The 23,328-nt window shown below is 37.9% G+C and overlaps 1 protein-coding gene across 10 annotated transcripts in view; it reads right to left on the minus strand.

Annotated features, from left to right (window-relative positions):
* ADCYAP1R1 (ADCYAP receptor type I) overlaps positions 1-23,328 on the minus strand; it is a 146,365-nt gene that overhangs the window by 31,594 nt on the left and 91,443 nt on the right. For all 10 annotated transcript variants that reach the window (XM_040549741.1, XM_040549740.1, XM_040549739.1 and 7 more), the window contains 7 exons: positions 10,655-10,690; positions 9,991-10,032; positions 8,091-8,194; positions 7,439-7,536; positions 6,878-7,010; positions 4,835-4,988; positions 1,241-1,301 (listed from right to left, as the gene is read on the minus strand). In XM_040549741.1, coding sequence (XP_040405675.1) covers positions 1,241-1,301; positions 4,835-4,988; positions 6,878-7,010; positions 7,439-7,536; positions 8,091-8,194; positions 9,991-10,032; positions 10,655-10,690 — 628 coding nt within the window. The remainder of the gene's footprint in view (positions 1-1,240; positions 1,302-4,834; positions 4,989-6,877; positions 7,011-7,438; positions 7,537-8,090; positions 8,195-9,990; positions 10,033-10,654; positions 10,691-23,328) is intronic.

A 23,328-nucleotide genomic window follows, 5' to 3' on the forward strand; every position in this document is an offset into this window, starting at 1 on the left:
AATTAACGCATTTAGGACCTCTGCTGTAATCATAATAATGACACAACAGGGGTTTCTGGCTTGTTTTGCATGGAAATAAATGATTTAATTTGTCTTAATGTCAAATTAGAACATTGTGTCAAAGCACTGGCTTCCCCAGTGGAGGAAGGGCTTTATGTGCTTTCCAATAAGCAAGAAAGAACAAGGATGAAGAAAACATGACAGAGCAGCAAGTCTAGTGCAATTTTTAGTTCCAGGTATCTCTAATATAAGGAGAATTTAAAATATGAGCCTAAATACCTTGGGAATCAGAGTTGGGCACATAGTAACATCTTTCACTCAGATTTAGGTTTTCAAAGGACCACTGCTGGCTTTTCATTTTTTTTCCTCAAACTCCTTCATTCTCCAGCAGTTTTCCTACCACTCAATTTGAAACGCAGTTGTCAGGGAGAAAAAAAAAAAAAAAAAAAGAACAACACAGAATTTTGTATTTTCAGGATGCACATATATCCATTCGTACAGGCTATGCCTGTTGCTCTGTCATACCAGTCAGTCTATTGACTACGTGGATGTGCAGGACATCTCTGGGAGTCTGGAAGCATCCTTTCCTTCAGGTCTTTAGCAAAGGATACAGGATCTTTGTAGGTTTTTCTTCACCAAAGGATACTATTTGGGTTGAATCTACCCTCTTGAATTCTTTCTTAAATTATTCAATTTCCTAAATTTTATTTTATTTTCACACAGAAGACTATATGTGAGTTTTTGTCTCACTCCTACTCATCTACCAAACTAGATTTGTGGAAAAACCCTCATGGGGGAGCTAAACTCATAATTACCTTGGTAAACTGAAGCTCAGCGACTCCTTGTGCAAATTTCATTCATCTTATCAGAGACATCCACAACAATTTCTACAGCTGAGCTTATCAACTTTGTCTTTCTTCATAATCAGTTGGAGAAGAGCAGGGTATCATAAGTGCAATTCACTTGACAGTTCTTTTAAGATGAGATAAAGCATATCCTGAACTCTGCTGGCTTAACTGAGCAGAAATGGAGAGCCACTAGGTCAGCTGCAAATTTACAGATGTCTACATGTCCTTTCATAATTTCACCAGTGGAATACAGACATAAACATATGGATATTCAAATCAGCATTGGAAGTGGAAGGAGAAATTAACTGTGTCCTCTGATCACTATATTTCCATTTCACCCTTGTCATCATGCCAAAGGCATGTGAAACGTTTTCCCACACAGTGATACCTACCCAGTATCATCAAAGTGAAGTCTCAGCACTGCCCAGACAGTGACACAAATTGTTGGGGTGCCTGCAGAAGACAAGATGGTGATATCATTACCAGTCTAGACTTATTCAGTACTCAGCAAAGAGCACTTCTCCACTGAGATTTTATTTCCTGATAACACTCATGAACCAAACAAAGCAATTCATTACATTAATTCAGAGCTCTAGAAACATCTATCTCAGTCAGAGTACAGGCTAGGCTTGATGGGAACATAAAAGTAAAACTGATAAAAGAAAATAATGATGCTGTTTCAGATCAATATTGCTCAAAGTTCTTGTATTGCATTTTGTTACATTAACAGTGAAGTATCATATAAAATAAAATCAGTGACATCAGCTTCCATGTCTAAAGCTACTGTTATTATGCAATGATTGCAGAGTGGCAGATGTTTAGCTGTAATGGCATTATTGGATTCTTTGTATTCCCATGGGGTTTTGTTGTAAATGAGTTGCATATATTTATAAAATAACAGATAAAATGCAATAAGTGATTTTCGCTTTAGTTATTCAAACAAAGCAAATCAGTAGAGGACAGTTTTGCAGTATTCACAGGAATGTTTCATTTCTTTCCTGAAAAAAATATCTAAAACCAAATAAACAAACAAACACACACACAGACAAAAACTTGGGAACAAAAGTGTTTCATTTCTATTCCAGAGATTTCTTTAATGTTTAAAAAATGCATGTAAAATACAAATTAAATCAAAACAGTAAAAATCCAGAAACCTGGATTTGTTTTCCTTTCTGAAAACACTAAAAGGGTGTTTTTTCAGTGGAAATATAAATTAAAAAAAAAAAAGTTAACTCATTCTTGCAAGAAAACTATGGTTAAGTTGTTTCTACTTTTTATGGTAAATAATATCCTTGACTAGAAAACTGCCTACTTTTATTCAGGCACCACTGGAAAGATAAAGTGCTAAAAAGCAAACAAAACGATGACCTTGGTAACCTTAGCTTGCAGTAGTGAATGAGACTGTCATAAATTCACAAGAACAATTATATTTTATACATTTTACAAAGCTGCGTTTGTCACATTAATTAGTCATTCAACTGAATCCACTTCAGTGAGTCTCTGTCAAATCTCATATTCCCAATATTAGAAATAAAAATATCCCTGTTATACCTAGATGAGTGATGAAGCCCTCCTTCTTTAAAAAAAAAAAAAAAGTACACACAAATATTTGAAAAGAAAATGACAAAAAGAAATAAGATGGCTTTGGAGAGAAGAAATCGTGCATGTTTAATTTAAATTGGAGTCTGCTTTTCTCATATGAGAATACCTAGAAAACATTAAGATCTTTGTGCACTGAGATGCATAATAATAATTAAAAAGTCTTTAAATATTAGTCATGGCTCTGACGTGCTATCTAGTTTGTACTTATTTGACTATAGAAATTTTGTTGGTACAAATGAAGTTCCATGTCTGAAACATGGTCAGGAAGGCACCTGACACTCAATGTGTCAAAAATATAGCTAAAAAAAAAATATCGGATCAGCTTGGAATTTTGAACCATCTGCTGTATGAATATATATATATACACTCACTTTTCTTTACACAAAATATATATATAGCTTCATCATATTCTTTTCATCTTCTGAGTAACAACAGAAAATAAAAAACCCAAGGGCTGCAGAAAAGAGCTGTTCTTGCTGACAGTATTTCTGCCCTCAATAAGGCGCAGACATTAGGAGAGATCTCAGCCTACCCAGTACGCTTACTAGCACCTTGAATATTTAAGAGGACAAAATTGGATTGACTCAGCCATCTGTAGTTCTCATTAATCACATGTGGGCACTGATGGGCTCAGCACTTTTCAAGAAACAGATAAACATCCAGATGCTGTAAAATGCTGAGCTGTTGCCTACTCCTGCTTCAATGCAACTCTCTTCCCATCAGCTCTGAGCTGAGGGGGCCACTTTTGCCCTACATGACTTGAAAACCTGAATCCAGAGTCTGGAAGAGCTTCTATTCTCACAAAGTGCCAATCACTCTTACTGTGCCTGGGGAACCATTATCCAAGTTGAAATAAGCAGGAACTGAGAAAATATTGCACTTCAAAAAAAAAAAAAAAAAAATCACATCCCAAAATCCCACATTTTGAGATCCTATTATTATTATTAATGGATGGGATGGCATTGATACTACTTTGAATATGAAGTGGCATCCATAAATAGCTAGATCTTATTTAGAGTATTCAACTCAGGAGTAAAAATTCTGAGGCTACAGTATACAAAATAAGCCCATCTGGATAGTTCTTTCTTTACAGATGCTGACTTCTTCTGTCAGTTAATATGCTGTGTCGCAATATTCTCACATTCAGATGAGCATACGGACATGAAATTTGTGCAAACTCAGTTAAAGGAGCTCAACCACAGATATGTGTTTGATTTGCAAAGATTTACATGTTTTCTTTTATAACCATCACATTTTCATGTATTCATCCCCAAGTTCTCTATGATAACAGCCTTATCTTTTATCAATAGTGTAATTATAGATCTGTGGATGGTACAAAGGGAACTTTGAACACCCTTTTTCAATAGTTTCCCAGCCCTGATATGCTATTTCTGATCACATTTTCTCTTCTTTTTTCTCTGTCTCTTTGCTCCCATTGTAGGCAGTCTTTGCCAGGAACTGAAAATTTTATGTATATGCAGCTGCCTCAGGAGTAAAAAAAAAAAAAAAAAAAAAAAACAACCTTCTCTCCCCCCCACCCCCCCCAACAACAACAAAAATCACCACCAACAAAGCAAAAAAAGTAAAAAAAGCTACAGATTACTTCAAAGTTCATGTTATTTGGGGATTTGTTTTTAAGGGAGAACAGTTTAAGGCATGTGGGTTGTATGTGGTTTTTATGCATGAATGTGTGTGGTTGTTTTTTCCATGTAATTTCAGAAGCAAGGTTGTTTAAGTGCAAATATTTAGTTCAAGCTTCTTAGGGCACACATTTAAAATTAAGGTGTTCTGCATCCACCTTCTGACTTCTGCACAAAAATGTCACCAAAGTACAGCTTGAATTAATATGTTACAGGAATTAATTTAGCTCCAGAAGGCCATCATGAAAAATAATTACACCGCTTATCATCTTACAACTGGCCTTCTGAAACAAATCTTATTTCTTCCCAACATTGTAAGTTTCCATTTCCCACCCAGGTACAATGAGCATTTGTGTGTACCTTTGAACATGTTTTCAATTTATTTACTAGCTGGGAGAAAGGCACAAAGGAAATCTTAGAGAATGGACTAGACTCAACATTGCAGACTTGATTATGCTGAATAACATGGTACTATGATAATATCTTGTAGAAGACAATTTTGAACTGTAGACTACAGCTCTGCAAGAGATATGATACCCTGCAGATTTCAGTTCAAGTCTATCACATAAGCACAACACAGTGTGGTCTGCAGAGGCACTTCTAAACAAAGATTAAAACTATACTTTGAATCTGTGTATGGAACTATTAGGTGGTTCATTCCTGTGCCTTCAATGAACCTTTCAGGACAGAGAAGAAAGCTCTTCTGCACACTGACACACATTTTACATAAGAAATGTCACGTACCCCAGCCAATAATAGTGTACCAGTAGAAATATCTCCTCTCTGGGAAAAAGGTTTCTACCAACAAAGTGAAAAGGTACAATCCCTCAATGAAAAGCCAGAAATAGTTGGACATGACACAGTAGTGAAAAAACACCATCACCGCTTTGCATTCCACCTGCAGAGAATCAAGCAAAAACAAAGTTATATCCATGTTGTTTTGCTGGAGATTAGCAGACAGAGAAAATGCTTTCAGCCACTCCAAATCTGTTAGTGGAAAGGAACACAGTTGGGACTAGTATTATACACTTTTAATAGTGAAGTTTTAAAATCATGAGAGTAATGTGAAGGGCCACTTAGAGAGCAAAGCTGTAAAGGGCAGGTAACCAATTTTATCAGTGGGAGGTGGCCGACAAGCGCCTGCAGACAGCTTGAGAAGCTATTGCATTAGTGGGAGTTCACATCAGCAATGGACCTTAATTGCTAGATTTAAACCCCCTTCCAAGTATTAAGTGCAGACAAGAAAAGAATCCAGTTGTGCTTTGAGAAACCTAAGGAAGGATGTGAAATGGCAGGATGATTGTTGGAAGCCCTGAGAGTGGGCTCAGAAAGGATGCACCCTCCTGCGCGCACTTGAGAATTGTACTTCCTGGCCATTTGCAGGTGTTGTCACTCAGGGACTGAAAATGAAAGTGAGCAGAAGTGTAAAGAAAACTGAGTGATTTACTGTACAAAATGACAGAAACTTTCATCCATTTATTGGGGAAAACAAAACAAACAAACAAACAAAAACAATGGGCAAAAGAACAGGAAACCAACCAACCAACCAAAAAAAAACCAAAAACATTCTAAAAGCTTTAGGCGGCAACTGAGCTCTGCCATGACTCTGTGAGAGCAGGACGCACTTGTCTTAACAGTGCTGCATCCCAGTGAGACCTCGTTAATCCTACTGAAGTGACTTTTTAACACATCACAGCAGAATCACAGTATAAACTGGGAGTTCCTGCCTGGGGCAATGGAAGCTTGACAATTTTGATGGTTCACAATTGTGTTCCATCCTGTGGGATAAGCAATATGTTTAAACCAACAAAACTTGAGGTGCTAATGTAGAAGCTCTACCAGTTTATGCCAGCTGATCTCAGGCCATTAGATCACTGATTCCAAGATGTTTTATGCTTCAAGTTTATTTAAACAAAGAAACAGATGCCATTGTTGGAAGAGTGACATGAACAAACTACAGATCTAATATGGCTTCAGACTTTTAAGGAGAAAAATTTAAAGCAGAAGCTATTTTAAATGGTGAAGAAAAGTCTATGAAACTACACAGGTGCACTTTTCTTGTGGAAGTGACTCATAGGGAATTTATCTCATAACTGGATAGACAAAGGAGAACTCACTATAATTCCGCCATAATTACACAAAGTGAGCTGATTTGTCAGATCAAATAATACCCTTAAATATGAACTGAGTTAGGATTAACAGTGTATATATTAGATGTAAAGTACATGTAAGTACGTTGGTGAAAGAGACTGCTTTCCATGAAACCATGCTCTGAACAGCTCCTCTTCAGAGACAAACACGTAACTAATATTCACATTTTTTTTATTTTTATTTTTTTAGAGTGACTGTCAGGGGTATTTTCTTGTTTCTGAGTGTTCACTCTCTTTACATAACTCTCCCCAACATCCTTAGCAAGTAAGGCCCTGGAGAAAATCTAGACCCCAGATGAAGGACATTGCTTATCTCTATTCTCATCCCACCTATCACTATGCAGATCCATGAATGGGAGAAACAACCTGAGTAAAGTCAGAAACTGAAACAAACTTGTAAGCTTATCCTAAAGCACAGACCAGTAAAGACTGCAGACATCATGGAACCATACCACTCACACTTTTATTGTGAAGTGGCAGGGAAGTATATCACCAATTACCTTCTCTCCCCAAATCTCCTCAGCCCCTGATACCCAAGAGACTGCTGCCTGCCTCACACCTTTTTTTTCCTAGCACGAAATACCAAAAAAAAAAAAAAAAAGAAAAAAAAAAAAGCTTTCGTTTTCGTTTTACTTACGGTTGAGATGAAACAGTGGTTGCCATCTTGTTCAGCATAAAGAACCCCATCTTTAATGAATACAGATATCGCACGTAGGATGAATGAAACAAAGAGGTTCATGTGGATAAAATTTCGAGTGCAGTGAAGCTTCCTAGAAAGAAAGGAATAAGAGAGCGGAAAACAATAGGAGGAAAAAAAAAGAAAAGAAAAAAACTTTTTGTGAAAATAGCACCTCCCGGTACCTTGGTACTAAGAATAACAGTGTCTGAAAGTCTGAAAGGCAGGAGTGTAAGTAATACTGACCCTAAACCAACCAAGAGAAGGATTTTCCTGCAAAAACATGCTAGTTAGCATAAAATAGACTCAGTCTAATGCAGAGAGTTTCTGCAATTACATCTGCAGTCTACTGAAATATGACTACTGAAGTGATTCCAACCTGGGGGAACAGCTTGAATAAAGGCTTTTCTCCCACTTATTTTGCAGCTGGTGAGATAAAAGCTTAAATGTTGTTTTGGACCAATGAGAGCCAGCCTGTTTTCTCCAGTGACTGAGTAGCAAACTGCTCACTTCCTGACTCACCTGAAACGACACAGGATAACCATGGCGGTGGTGAGGGAAACAAGAGAAGTGCTGTATCCAACCGTGTACAGAGCCTTCACAGACAGATAGTAGTAATCCTTGGAAGAAAAATATCACATGGTAAAATGGTTCATCTATAGTCACCTCTTCCTTACCCTGTCAATGTGCAGGAGGAACCACAGGCAAGATTTGTTTCTTGAACAGACCACTTGTTTTTTCCACTTGGTTCCCCTGAGATCTCGCTACATATTAGATCACTGCTTTACGTTTAGCATGCTGTTGGGTCTGCATACTGTGAAGCTTATTTGTCAGTGAACTAGCAGAGGCTGTCTATATTTCTGTGACCGCTCTGCATGTACCGGTAGAAAAAACTAGTTGGCTAAAGGAGACTTTACTCAATAGGGAATGAAATGGGGACTAACTTGTGCTTCCTAAAGTTACAAGCTGCATCAACAGTAAACATTCGCATTCTGGAAATAAACACCACTGAGCTAAGAAGGATTTCAGTCTCATGTATTAATGCCCATAACTTTGTGATTGTTTCATTATAATTACCATCAGATCAGAACATGACCAGAAGCTGGACAAAAAGCAGCTAGCTCCACCCTCCCTCCTCTGCCTATTTGTTTTTAATTATAAGATTAATTTCCACCTGGTTGTCAGACTCCGTTTCATTTTCATCAAAGCCGCAGGCATCATAATAATGAGGAAAAGGTTCAGACCAACCATCTTCAGTGCAATTTCTGCTGATGTCCCCTATGTCAAGCATACCACGAACAATTGAGAATGTGACACTATTGAAGCAAACCCCAGAACGTACCCTCCATCCCCTTGGTACATGACCAAAGAAAACTCCATGGTACCATTGAGAGTACTATTTGTCTGAGTACACACAGAAAGCTTTAATGGCACCTTTAATCTGTAATGATATCTTTAATAACACAGTTCTACACTAGGCACCTACTTCTACAACTGGTCACCAAGGAGCAATAGAGATCTAACAAGTATAGTCAGTGTCTCCAGGGCATCAAGGACTCATTCCAAAGTAGATACAAAAAACAGGGGTCAGCTAAATGTCCATACCTCTCCATTGACTCTGAAAGGCATGTTGGGAATACATCCTTGACATAGGCATTTGCATTTCAGAATAAAATGTAAGTCCTGTGCTTAAATATAGGCATATTTTGCTATTTGAGGTGATCTATATTTGAGGCATCTGCATTGGACTGTCAAGAAAACATGGTGTTAATAACTTTTTAATTATGTATTAATTTTTATTATTTGGAACAGCTGCTGGAAGCCAGGCAGAATACTGTGGGGTATCTACAATAATCACCATAGGTCTCTGGTGAGGCAGCTGGATGCTCCCCTACAGTCACATAGCACATATCCCACACATATATCTTCAAGCCTAGGCTCTGCTCTGACAGTGACCCTTTAAGAAATGTCTGTAGGAAAACAAAGGAATGGTTCAGTGGGAATCTCTTCCTTGTTGTTGTCTTGACAGCAATATGTTCTTCTGTTGCCCATTGTGGCTTCACTTGGTAATTTCCCTGAGAACAAACCTGTTTCAGATCTTCTCACTTTCCTTTGCTTATTATCTGTGCCAATCAAAGCTTATGACCTTGATTTAAAACACGTGTTTGCAAGGAGGCTCAAAACTGGCTCAGAGAAAACCTCTTTCTAGATCCTAAGATTAGGATTCCTAGACTAGATCCTAAGCATCTTTCTCTGGCACAATTAAAAGACTTAAAACTGCCTTGGGAATCAAGAGTGTGATGTAGAAGAGGAAAGTATCTCTTAACACTCTCTTTGTTACCAAGTGTGCCTCAGGTGGGATGGCCCCCTCATTGCTCTTTTCAAGTACCATTACTTTTGTCAGAACTCAGTGACCTGGTTGAAAACTTAGAGCTATGTTGCTGACTGCAGTTATAAAAAAAGCATAAAAAAAGAATTTTCATTTTTCAAAGCATTACTTTTTTGGGGATTTAAACTATGGTGAGAATTGATGGAAATGTCAAAGTTTTTGTTGTTGTTGTTTATTTCCTTTGCCGAGGTTATGAAGCTTCATATTCTTAGAGTAATTTAGTCAAGTAGCTCATAACACTAACAGTGACTTTATTCTTAAAGAATCTGTTTGTCACCCATACAGCAGAATATATCAATTTAATCACAACATTCATTTAAGAACATTGCATTAGTTGGCAAATTTTGGTCAATTACTCCTTCATGTTCATCCCCAGTTTTTCATAGAAAATAACCACTGAATCATGGTTTTGAGCTTCCTTAATGCTGTTTAGTAATTACTGTTAAGCAGGTAGATATAATTTTAACAATCTACTTGCTAGATTGCAAGACGCAAGACTGGTTGAATAAATTTTCATAACACTTAAAATTTAAGGCACCAGAAATTGTGTCACCATAATTAGAACTGATTAGAAAATAATACCTAAGTGGCAGGAGAAAAAGTTGTAGCTTCCTTTTTAAGAGAGTTAAAATAAAAAAAAAAAAAAAAGAGAGAGAGAGAAAAATTCCATGGTTCTGTTTCTTACCTAGGGGAGACTGGGCTGTGCTTTCCAGCAGGTCATAATCACCTATAAAAGTAGAAATCTGGTATGAAATTGTTTTGATTGCATTTTCTATTAGGACCAAAACTGGTCTCAGTGGAAGTCAGTGAATAGAGTCAAATTGATTTTTATTTGTTTGGATCAGGCCCAAAGGCAATAAATTCTTGATTCTGTCTTTTCTTTGTAAGTTTAAATCAAGGTTGAAGCAATAAAATTAAAAAATTGCTACTGCAAGCAGCAAACAAATAGCTAAAAAGGAATACCATCAAACTAGGACCAATTTTACTTTAAAAATATAAAATCTAAGCATTGTATCTTTAGAAATCTTTAGAAATCTACAGATATTTAAGTAAGGACAGCCTTTAAAAAATTCATGAAAAATGATTTCCATCCATCAATTGCAAACAATGAAAATTAATTGGCTTTAAGGAAGACAATTTAAGTTTCTGTTTCTAGGATAGACCACACTGAATTCTAGAAACAGATCATATTTTTTATTTTCAGTTTTTGTCTGACTGTTATATGCATTCATTATCATAATAATTGATATACAAAATAACTTTTAAGTAATCTGAGATTATCATTTGTGTTACAGACAATTTTTGAGAAAAGAACGATGCGGGAGGTAGTCAGCATAACTGGTTCTTACCTGCGTGAGCTTGCCCCAAGTTATCTACTTCCCAACCTGAAATTAGAAGAATAAAAATAATTACTTTGATCTTGATAATAGTTTGTTTTCCATAAAACGAATAGAAGTAGGAAAGCTCATGGAGGAACTGCAAGAGAATTATTATTATTATTATTTTCAAGTTAAGTAATATAGCTGGTAATATAGTTTATAGCTGGAAAGCATTTTTCAGATGATGGTCTATTGCAATGTGCTGTTAACTCTTTGTTTATCATGGAGTTTCAATGAACTCTAGGAAGGATATGAGAAAGAGAGAAGGGATTATTATTGTTATTATTATTATTATCATCATAATCATAATTTATTTTAATTTATTTTAATGGGCTGAAATAAGAAGAGGCCACACATTTCCAAGATATTGTGCCAAAATTCATGCTGATTTGCTTATTAGAAATACAAACATTAGAACAGGAAAGTTTGGGTTTGCATTAAAAACTTCCTTTTTCTTTCTTTTTTTCAGTCATAAAAAGCTTGAATTATCTCAAACAAACCTCCCGCTCAGCCTGCTGTTTACTTAACCCCAACTACACTGAAATGAGACTTTCCTGAATTTTCAGTGGATTTTGGCTGGGGATGGATGTTGGAGGATGCATACAGAGGAGCTGCCTTAAGCCACTGCGTGGTGCTGCTGCATCACATGCAGTGAGACATGGAGGAGCGTTTGCAGTAGCTTTGCCACCGGCCCACTGATCAAATAGGACCAGAGAAAAAACCTTGCCAAGGTTTCAATGACTGTCCCATCAGGTTAAATGTATAAACTAGCTTAGCTCTGTATTCCCTGGAACAGCTGCAAGGCTTCAGGTCGTTCTTTAACCCTGGACATGCAGTCATCTCTTAACTAGGGATTGAAAAAACTCTTCATCTATTTGTGTAAGGTTTTGTATTAAAAAGTTAAGTTCTACACAGAGATTGGTTTTGATCCTACGGGAAGAGGAGAAAACAGCATCTAAGGAAACAAACTAGTAAAGGGTGTTTTTTCAGTACAGCCTAAAGTGTATTTTAGATTTTATGCTTTTTCAAAACTCTTATCATGTAGTAATTTGAAATTCATTGATTTCTCTCCATCCTTTTAGTCAGATGTACTTTTTGATCTTCAAACTGGAAATAAAATGGTTTAGTTTGAAGATGATGATGGAAGTCTAGGAAACTAAGCTGAAACATTTGCGAAAGAACCATCACTCTTTTTTGGCATCCTCCCTTTCAGGTAGGCTGTACTGTGTCTTTGAACGGATGTATTCAGCATCAATCTTCAACAAACAGACACAGACACAGATTTCTAGGTTGGAAGAGACCTCAAGATCATCGAGTCCAACCTCCGACCTAACACTAAGTACTCCACTAAACCATATCGCTAAGCTCTACATCTAAACGTCTTTTAAAGACCTCCAGGGATGGTGACTCCACCACCTCCCTGGGCAGCCTGTTCCAATGCTTAATAACCCTTTCGGTAAAGAAGTACTTCCTAACATCCAACCTAAAACTCCCCTGTCGCAACTTTCGCCCATTCCCCCTCGTCCTGTCACCAGGCACGTGGGAGAACAGACCAATCCCCACCTCACTACAGCCTCCTTTAAGGTAACTGTAGAGAGCGATAAGGTCGCCCCTGAGCCTCCTCTTCTCCAGGCTGAACAAGCCCAGCTCCCTCAGCCGCTCCTCGTAAGACTTGTTCTCCAGACCCCTCACCAGCTTGGTCGCCCTTCTCTGGACTCGCTCGAGCACGTCCATGTCCTTCCTGTAGCGAGGGGCCCAAAACTGAACACAGTACTCAAGGTGCGGCCTCACCAGAGCCGAGTACAGGGGCACAATCACTTCCCTAGACCTGCTGGCCACACTGTTTCTTATACAGGCCAGGATGCTGTTGGCCTTCTTGGCCACCTGAGCACACTGCTGGCTCATATTCAGCCGACTATCAACCAATACTCCCAGGTCCTTCTCTGCCAGGTGGCTTTCCAACCACTCATCTCCCAGCCTGTAGCTCTGCTTGGGGTTGTTGCGCCCCAGGTGCAGGACCCAGCACTTGGCCTTGTTGAACTTCATACAGTTGACCTCAGCCCATCGCTCCAGCCTATCCAGATCCTCCTGCAGAGCCTTCCTGCCCTCGAGCAGATCGACACACGCACTTAGCTTGGTGTCATCTGCAAACTTACTGAGGGTGCACTGGACGCCCTCATCCAGATCATCGATAAAGATATTAAAGAGGACCGGCCCCAGTACCGAGCCCTGAGGGACACCACTAGTGACCAGCCTCCAACCAGATTTGACTCCATTCACCACAACTCTCTGGGCCCGGCTATCCAGCCAGTTTCTAACCCAGCGAAGCGTACGCCAGTCCAAGCCCCGAGCAGCCAGTTTTTTGAGGAGAATGTTGTGGGAAACGGTGTCAAAAGCCTTACTGAGGTCAAGGTAAACCACATCCACAGCCTTTCCCTCATCCACCAAGCGCATCACTTTGTCATAGAAGGCAATCAGGTTTGTCAAGCAGGACCTGCCTTTCATAAACCCATGCTGACTGGGCCTGATCGCCTGCTTGCCCTGCAAGTGCCGCGTGATGACCCTCAAGATAATCTGCTCCATGAGCTTTCCTGGCACTGAGGTCAAACTGACAGGCCTATAGTTCCCCGGGTCTGCCCTCCGGCCCTTCTTGTAGATGGGCGTCACATTGGCTAGCCGCCAGTCAACTGGGACCTCCCCCGATAGCCAGGACTGCCGATAAATGATGGAAAGCGGCTCGGCCAGCTCCTCCGCCAGTTCTTTCAGTACCCTAACCTACACATTCAACTAGCTAGTTACTCTGAAGGGTTAATCCTCAATGCCATGATAAGAACACCCTCAGTCTTTTGGCTTCTCTGCCCAATTCTGACCACTTTCCAGATTCCACGTATGAGATTTCTTGGATGTTTCAAGTTCTACATAGGTCTACTTATACTGAAGATAAATCACCAGTATTCTAAACATTTTCCAGTGGAGATCATTCAACCTGTTGCATCAGACTAAAGCGCCAGATGTTGCACAAGCTCTGCTCCAGATTCTTGGCAGAATAACAAGGATGCCTCTGCAGAATATTTTGGACAGACCTGCGGCCCTCCTGAGCCTACCAAAAAACAGGTTTATTAACAGTGATCAGCTCAGATATAGATGCCTATGTTGCTAAGATATGAATTTAGATTATCAGCTTTAGTATAACCTGTGGGAAATTTTGCCTCATCAAAAGATGAAAGAGGAAATAGCCACAGTTTGTGTATCGCTGTCTTATAAAGTCCATCTCCTAATGCCACTCAAGTCAATAGGTCATAAAGGTTCTTTATAGGAGGTCATCTCACTTAAAATTTTGTATCATACAATGACCTATAGTAGAAGAGTAAGAAAAAGCTGCAAAAAACTCCAAGCTCTTTGACTCACAAAAGTCTGGTTTTAGTTACCATTTGTAGTGTGGCTTAAACCCTAAAATGCAATATTACAAACTACAGAATTTTTGTTGGAGGAAGACCAAGGCACTCTTAAGTAGATTGAAACATGGTATTCCTGGCATCTTGGCATGTTACACTGATAGATAATAATAATAATAACAATAATAAAACACATACACAAAACATTTTTTGAAATGTAAATGATGTTTTTAATGTAGCTTTTTTCCTCCTGTAATCTAGAAAGAAGGAAATAAAATCTGCTGTTATTTCACTCTTAAAATGGGAGGTAGTTGGATACAGTGATGTTAAAATATCCTATTTTAGATCATTTTGAATTTCATGACATCAGTATGAACATTATATTAATGTAGCTTTGCAAAATGAAGAGGCTTTTTATATTAATCATTATTTATATTTTTTTTAATAGCCAGATTGTTTTTGCACTTTAGCTGTGCTTGGACATTATGAAGGGATTCACATTTTCAACAGTGTTCATTTTCTGATTGCTGTAGGAGCAAGATTGCCTTTTATTAACATATTTGTCTACAGCTGAGTCCTTGCTAATGTACTGAAGAACGTTCCAGTACAACCTTTTACTATACAGGCTTTTAAGGCTTGATCCATCAAACTAATTCTCACTAATAAGTTAAGCTACTGGAAAGTCAATTAGATTTACACTGAACATTATGGCCTGAATTATAATGGAAAGTCAAAGTTTACCTAATGAGTGTTAAGATAACATAGACATATAAAATTGTGTATATACAATCATACAATCACAGAATTGTTTAGGTTGGAAAAGACCTCTAAGATCATCTGGTCTAACCTTTAACCTAGCACTGCCAAGTCCATTAAACTGTGTCACTAAGCACTGCAGGAAATACACAGATACATTTATAAAACCACAGTGAGGGAACATACATCTGCCATGGGGTTTTAAATTCCTATGAGCTACTGCTGCATTTCTTTCTGACACTGAATATTTATGTATCCAGCACCAGAATATGTCTGTTCATGTGACAAATAACTGTGCCAATGGGTATGGTTACTCACAGGTATGAGAGCGTGATGGAGTCTATTTGGACTATTTCCATGCTTAACATTTAAGGTGTCTACATACATGGGGACATTAAATTGCATTTGAGCTTGGTAGTCTGGGGTTGTATGGAAATCTGTACATAGAGCAGCTCCTTTAATTCTTCAATGCTGCCTGTTGTTTTTTTTTTTTTTTTTGTGTGTGTGTGTGTGCGTGTGTGTTTGTTTTTGTTTTAATTTTGGGTTGTCATTTGTTTATTTGTTTGTTCCATTCTGACTCTAGAGACACCTCAGCAAATTTGCTCTGGTGTCAGCAATGTAATGGGGAAAACTGCAGGCACCTTGCTGTGTTGGCATTCACACGCATCCTCTTGTTGCTTTGTTCTTGGGACACAGACAATAAGAAACTGGTGCATTAGGCTTGAGTGATGAAGCAAAGAAAGCCCACTGAGGTGATTATAAAACAGGCTAGATGTACATTATTCCCACAGAACTGGAGAATAAATAAAGCACCTTTTTACCTGCATTTTGACTGGAAACCTAGATATCAATATTTTAACTTAAGGGTTATATTAATGATTTACATCAGTGCTCCTCACGTATAGTTAAATAACAGCACAGCCCAAACTACAGAAAGATGGTGCCAACAGCAGCTATTCAACAATATCTTAGCACACCATTTTTGAATCAATAATGTCTGCATTAGTCAATAAACTCCTGAGGAAGCTAATGTTATCCTTGACAAAGGATGGTTTGTCCAGTGTATTGACAGATAGTGTTATTCACTATTTGACCAGCTTGAATAGGAAAGTGTCATTTGAGAAGTAAAGCAAATCTTCCATTAGTACTTTAACTGTCATTATTAATTAGGTGTTATTTGCAGTACTACTTAGAGGCTTTAAAGAAGATTTACCAGACAGATGAACTTTCATTTCCAAAGACTGAACAGAGAAATCACAGAGAAAATATTGCGTATTTCTATTTTCTACATGAAGAGGTGAAAATAAAATTAAATTCAAATGACTTTGCCAAGGGATGGATCTAGAAAGAGTTAGTAGCAAAGACCCAATTCTTTCATGAGCATTTCTTGCATGTGTATTACATTTCTTTCTCAGTTTTTATTTGCTGAGCCTAAAAAGAACAAATACCTCATTACTATATTCCATAGTATGAGAAATTTAATGCAAGCAATTGTTGCTTCTGCTTTAAAGTGAGCAGGACTGGCAAAGCTAAAGCCAAGAAACAGCCTGTGTATGATGAGCCTCGGCACTCTGTGCAGCCTTTTAGATCGTCTCCTACGTGCCAACTCTGTGCTGGCTGCTTTTGGTGTCAGCTGGCATGGCAACTGCTTTATCTCACATTGATTTGTTTATCTGAGCACAACTTGCATTTAACCCTTTTGTTCCAGCCTTTGTCCATTATTCGTGTATAGAGGGGAATGAAAGGCTTCAAAACTGTTCTGTCCTAAAATGGCTTGCCCACACTTTTACCTTATCTCTATTGTTCCCATCTAAGAATTATTTGTTGGAGGGATAGGTTATGAAAAACATTTCCTAAAATCACTTGTTATTGTGCTGTCCAGCTATGTGAATGACAAGCTGGTTAGGCAGGAATCCAATTTTTCCCTGTTTTCTATAGCATTGATTAGAAGCTTAACATCAAAAACATAAACATGAAATAAATCAACCAGCTCTCACGCCCGACTCCGCAGCATCCACCACCACACGGTGCCTTTTTGCTCCCTTCCCCATTGCTGCATGCTGCTCTCATGCACCAGCAATCTGTTCAGCCGGCTGCCAAAGCCGCAGTCGGGAACAGCAGTCTACTTAGCAGCTTTCTGGGACGTTCTGAACTCCCCGCACTCCTACCGCTCGCACGCTCTGCTTGCTGTGTCTGGTGCCCTCTGCCGACTCCTATATGTGGGCACAAACACTGTCAGATCACCTTTATTTTTTTTTTTTTTTGGGGGGGGGGGGTGGGGAAGTGATTCAGCTCCTAGGTCTTAACAATCTCATTAGCAGAATCTGTAGGAAGTGGCTGCCAGGCAAGGTTTTGGAGTAAGTGGACTTATGGGATCCCACACCTTTCCATATGCTAAGTGCTTTCCTCCAGTATTTCTGGGGGTTGTAGTCTCTCTAGCCTCATGCCCCATAGCCAATACTTTAAACTACAGGTTGGGAGTCATTAGTTCACTTGGTATTAACTGCATATTGCCATTTTTCTGGTCAAAGTAGTTTGAGAACACAGGGCTTAATTCACTGAAGAATGAAGTGGTATTGTTCACCGCTTTTAGCAAACATGAAAACTGACACAGAGGAAAATTAAGAGTAGACACCTTCTGTATCTTTGTTAACCACTGCCTTGTGCAAAACATTGCAGTAAAGACAGTGATGGAACTGATGATATACAAGCTCTTGTGTCCTGTACCCCATACACATTTTAGGGCACATGGTTTCATGACACAGAGGCATGAAGACCCAGTGAATCACATCTGGAGATTGTGGGAGAATCCCAATGAGGTCACATATGGAGAACATAAAGGCTGTTGTACATAGGTCTGGTTGAGGCAGGACTGCTGTACAGATGTAATCAATAGCACGTAAGGGACATTATGACTTTCTTCTTTTCTTCCTCTTCCTTATCAAAGGCTATGAAACTGTCGGTGGACTGAGGTCACCATGGCAACCGCAAGGCATCATTTAAACATTATGTGTATCCTTCCTATGAAGCTGCCTGTCACAGGAGTACCCATCAGAGTGCAGGATCTGCACAAATACTATCAAAGAGGCTCCTAGCTCAGAGAAGGGCAGGGGTCATATCTCAGGGAAAAACAGGTGTTTTTCAAGCAAGAAACCAAAAAATAAGAAATATTGTCCAACGTATATTATCAGTTGTGAATTAAGTCCCAGAGAAGAAATCATATTAGAACACTTGCTTAAAGGCAAGAGTGAATGTGTGCCCACCACACCTAAAATATTGCAATCAACTGGAATTCCTTTCTCAATTATTTGAGTCAAGGGGAGAAACAACAACAGAGCAGAGGCTCTGGTAAAAGCTGAGGCAGCTGTCCATGTTGCACCTACAGTGATACTCAATGTATTAATTATCTTTTGCAAGTCCAAGTGTTCTCCAGACTTCTTAGCAGCTCTCAGCATGTTCCATCCTTGGATACATTCCAGAAGAGCATAGTTTTTGAATTCTCCAAGGCCAATTAGCTTTCTGATCACATTGCCAAAGGCCTTGAGTAGCACTACAGATTTTCCCTGGTAACCACAGGATGTCATCTTGTACTGGACCAAGGACTTGATACTTAACTGAATTGATCAGAAGAATTCAGAGCACTTGTTGCTCTTGGTCATGTTCAGTGTTTGAGTATCGGGGACACAGAATCCTTTGTCCCCATAATTTGTTGGGAAAGGACAAAAATGTCATTTTTCTTTTAAAAAAAAAAAAAAAAAAAAAAAAAGGTATCCATGAAGCTTTAACTAGATGATTGGAAATGTAGATATGGCCATTATTCTTCAGTGGCTATATCGTCCTCTAATTTCCGTTTGCATCGCACATAGACTGTGATGCTGTGGCAGAGGAGGCATGTTTTATTATAGCTTGTCCTCCTTGCTTTGTAAAAACTGAAGTAATTCCATGGCTTTAATGCCTGTGGAAAGCCTAGGGATGAAAACAAGTAGGAAAGGATTTGCTATCTAGTAAATACTATCTAGGACTTTCTGAACACTAAGCAACAATAACATATGTACAATCTGCAGACGGCTTTGAAAGCTGTCCAAAGGCATTAGCTAGTACCTAACTATTTACCTATCTATCTTAAATATATAGGTTTATACATATGTATGTATATACATAAATAAACAGCTACCTTTGCATTGAACTTCCTTCTGACTGTTACACAGGATCTCAAATAAAGTGAAGTATGAAACTAAGGCATACACAGAGTCCTGGACTCTTCAAAGACTAATTAAGCTCTGATGGTTTATTATTATTCCCGAAATGGAAACACTATGGGATGGTCTATGTCTGTTTTTCAGAGAACGCTCCCTGCTTCCAGTCTATTTTTCTCCTGTTTTTCATGCAGGATCCTGAAAGACCCACCAGGGGTGAGATGTATTTGAACAGAAAATCTAGATCTTTGCATTGAACTTTTGCCTTGCCTATTTGACAGGCAAATGCAATTTCCAATTTCAGGCTGCTGCAACGCTGACCTTAATTTTAGTTAGTAAGGAAAAAAAAAATAAAAAAATCCTCCATTTCAGTGGAAAATAAGTGCACAATCTTTCCAGATACATTTTATTTGTTAGAAGGCCTTTGATCTTTAAGAATCAGCTTTTCTTTGTGTTTATATATGAAAAAATAAAATAAAATAAAATAAAATAAGATAAAATAAAATAAAATAAAATAGGCCAAACTAATAGCAACTAACTTAAAAATATTCAGAACAGCTTTCACCTTGAGAAGACAATGAATCTTCATTTGCTTTCACCTGGTTTGGGAGTTAAATACCATTTTCACAGTAATATGCAGTCAGCAATTAAAGGCTTTACTGCCAGGACTATTTCCCCAGAAGTGACACAGGGCTTTCCACATGTGCAAGTGTAATATCAATTCCTCTCTCATTAATCTGTGTCTTATCATCCAGTTTTGTTTGATTAGGGGTAACATGCAAACTCAAACAGGAGAAAAAAGACAAGGATGATTTACCAAGTTCAGTTAACCCTGAATTCTTAAATCCAACATTACATCCCTAGTGCAGAATATATGAGGCTTGGTGTTCCTGCCAAAAGTACTTGAGTGACTCTCAGTGTTTTTAATGAGATCAGTAATAGACTGATTTTCAATAGACAAGGATTTCCAATCCTTGTTCTCAGGGACAATAAATATTGGTGGCTAGCACTGAAGACATGACTATTAGAGCAGCAGCAAGCCAAACAAATATTTTGGTTCAAAAACGTGAGGATGGAATATCATTCTCCCTTAAAATCTGCAACATTGTGATGCATTCTTTATTCCACTGAATTTTAATTAGACCCCTTAATCCTGCTACCAACATGGTATATGTTTTATGCATTTAGTAAAAATTAGGTACATTTTCTCTGTTTTACATAGTAAACTATGCTTTGCAGTCATGCTTTTTTTTTTTAGGGTGCAGCAGGCATTGTCCTAGACTGAGTACTGGATAAACATTCTGAATAGCTGGAAGATGCAGTAAGAGCTAATCATATTTATTATTTGGATTTGTGAAAGGAGACAGTTTCTCAATGCGGAGCATATGGCAATGCTCAGAAACTGCTTATTATCATTTGTATTAGTTTTTACTGCAAATCAAATATCTAAAAATATGCTCATTTCTGATCTGGTTACTGGGTTTCTTTCAATGGTCCCTTTGAGTAATTTGGCTTTATAGGTTTTATTACTACAGAGTATCTCAGCTGTGCAGGGCAAAGAAAGAAAAGCCTTGGCATCTGTAGATTTCCTCTGCTAGACATATCACCACTGCCCCCCAAAATAAAATATTTAAAAAAAAAAAAAAAAAGAAGAAAACATAACATTTTATATCCAGGAGTGCAGATAACTCTGCTGGGGACATATGTAAGTTTTGCTATGTCATTGAAATGCAACTTCACAGATTAACATGGTTTTTGTTGTTGTTGGTTTTTGTTTGTTTTTGTTTTTCCTTTCAATGCAAAGATAACTTTGAATACTTTAAATTTCCTCTGTGCTAGAGGGGTTGTCTCTGGAGGCGGTACTTGGAAGGCACTGGAGAAAACATAATTTACAAAAGCAGTATCATGGAAATTATGTCTTGCAGTGAAAATAAAATTGTGAATTGATAGAAGAAGGGAATTTGGAAGATGAAAAAGATAACAAACAAACCAACCAAACATCAACATTTAGGAATCCTCCAGAACAAAACCCACTGTAAATCCTTAACCTACTAGCTTAAAAAAGACTGAGGAGCCAGTGTGCCTTTTTCAGGTGGAGAGATTTTGAGAATGATATTTTTGTTCACAATCTGCATCTGAAATGAAATGAAAAATTCTGATGATTTTAGGGGAGCAGAGAGGTAAAATAAAATTTTACAAGGAAGGGTCACCAACTATATAGCATGAGATTTGTAAAAGATTTTAACATTAGGATTTCTGTATGATGTTAACAGCAGTTCAAATGTTACTGCTCAGTCCAATTAAAATGAAGGTGAGAGCAGAGTATATTTTCAAATTCTGAACAGCAAGAGATGGTATTTTTAACTAGATCCTCTGAATCATTTTTCAACAAAGCATCTCTATGGATGATGGAATTAGATTAGTTAATTTTTATTTTTAGACTCAATTTCTTTTTCTTTTTACTGCATGTGGAAATCAGATATCCAAGTCAAGACAGCCAAATTCCTTTCTGAAATTCATCAAACAAACAAGACTTCTCCAGTGGCTTCATTCATCTCAAGATTAGCATTTGAGATAAGTCAGAGGAAACATCTACAAGTACCTATTGCTTTCCATTCATTGAACCAGAAATCCATATGACCTGTTCAGACATACACAAATAACTTCTGATATCCAAAACCAAATGAATTAAATTCCTCCCACTCTTTAAAATTAATATTTCCCCATATGGTTTCCCTGCTGTCATCCAAGCAACTGTAACTACAGGTGCTTTGGGGCTTCATAAGACAAATATTTTTAATGTATAAATTAAAGTTATTGCTACTGTTTGTAAAAATGTAAAAAAAATATTTTTGGTCATATAAAAATGTTGTTGTATTAAGAATGAGTATGCTATTAATAGATTTTATTGGCAGTGCCTAGCTTACTTACATAATCTAGAAACACAGGAGCAGCCAGAGAATACTATAACAATCTATAAAATGTGATTAGCCATGTCTTAGAAACATTTTAGTTATCTAATAATCCTTTATTTAAGGAACCTTCATAAAATGTGACTTTTTTCATTAAACCCTCCTTGAAGCAAATATACTTGGTTAATTAAAATTAGCAGTAATGATACTGAAAACCTATGCTGATTCACCCAAGAGAGTGATTACGGATGTAGATATTTCCACCTTGGGGTCACTAGTGCAAATCCAGTCAGGCCTGCAGAGGTTTCAAACTACTCCAGATTAAATGTTTATTTGTTTATATAATGAATTATGAATCTCGGTTTTGTTCCTACTGAACAGATGTCCAAAACCCCCTCAAACCCACCACTACAAGCGGTAACAGCTGTCACTTTTATTAGTGGTCCCTTAAGGAGATAAAGAAAGAAGGACATATATTTACACTGGACTGACTACTCTTCCCTTAGGGTCATACTATCACCCTGTTAGAGGCCAAATGTGAAGTACAATATACAAACCGGGCTGTAAATCCTAGGCAAATATTTAAAAATATTATTTCAGACGTTTAATTTACAGTTTTTTGTTATGGTAGAGCATTTCATTTTTATATAAAGAAATATTTTTATTTTTCTAAAATGTATATTACTTTTCAAAAAAATATATATGTTTTATATATATATAGGAGAAGATTTTCCATTTAAAAGGTTAGTTATGTGATGGAATAATGGAATAAATAACACTGCGCTGGCCCTGACTTTGAGGAGGGAGACAGACTAGATGGTTTCTCAGAAGCGTTGAGAGTGCCATAATTACTTCAGAAACGAGGGCACCATAGAAAAGAAATTTCATCAATAAAAGTGAGAAGGCACTATTTTTGTGGGGGATAAAATGAGAAGCATTTGAGATATTCCTTGAAATAAAAGAGAGCAGTGAAAAGGTCTGCTGCAGAGGTTTGTTGACAGATTGTCAGAGATTGTCTAAGATTTCCTAGACTGTAGATGCACATGGCATCACTCTCCATACAATCAAACTAGTAATATCTGAGCATTGCATTTAAAAAAAAAAAAAAAAAAAAAGAGAGAGAGACAGAGAGGGAGAGAAAAATTGAAAATTTCTGCCTATGTTACCATGCTTATCTTGAGGATATGGGGGGGAAGCAGATTAAAAGCCACCAGAAAGGAGGGGTCCTAACAGAAATTTGGAGAGGTACTGCCTTGAGCAGCAGGCCTCCTGCAGTTTTATCAGAAGATAACAGCAGATCAGCCATCTGTTGATGCACAATAAACAACATAAATGTATTTTGTCTGCAGGCTGCAAACATCACTGATAACTGGATTGCAAAAACT

This window comes from Cygnus olor, chromosome 2, assembly GCF_009769625.2.
Source record: "Cygnus olor isolate bCygOlo1 chromosome 2, bCygOlo1.pri.v2, whole genome shotgun sequence".
NCBI classification, from domain to species: Eukaryota; Metazoa; Chordata; class Aves; order Anseriformes; family Anatidae; genus Cygnus; species Cygnus olor.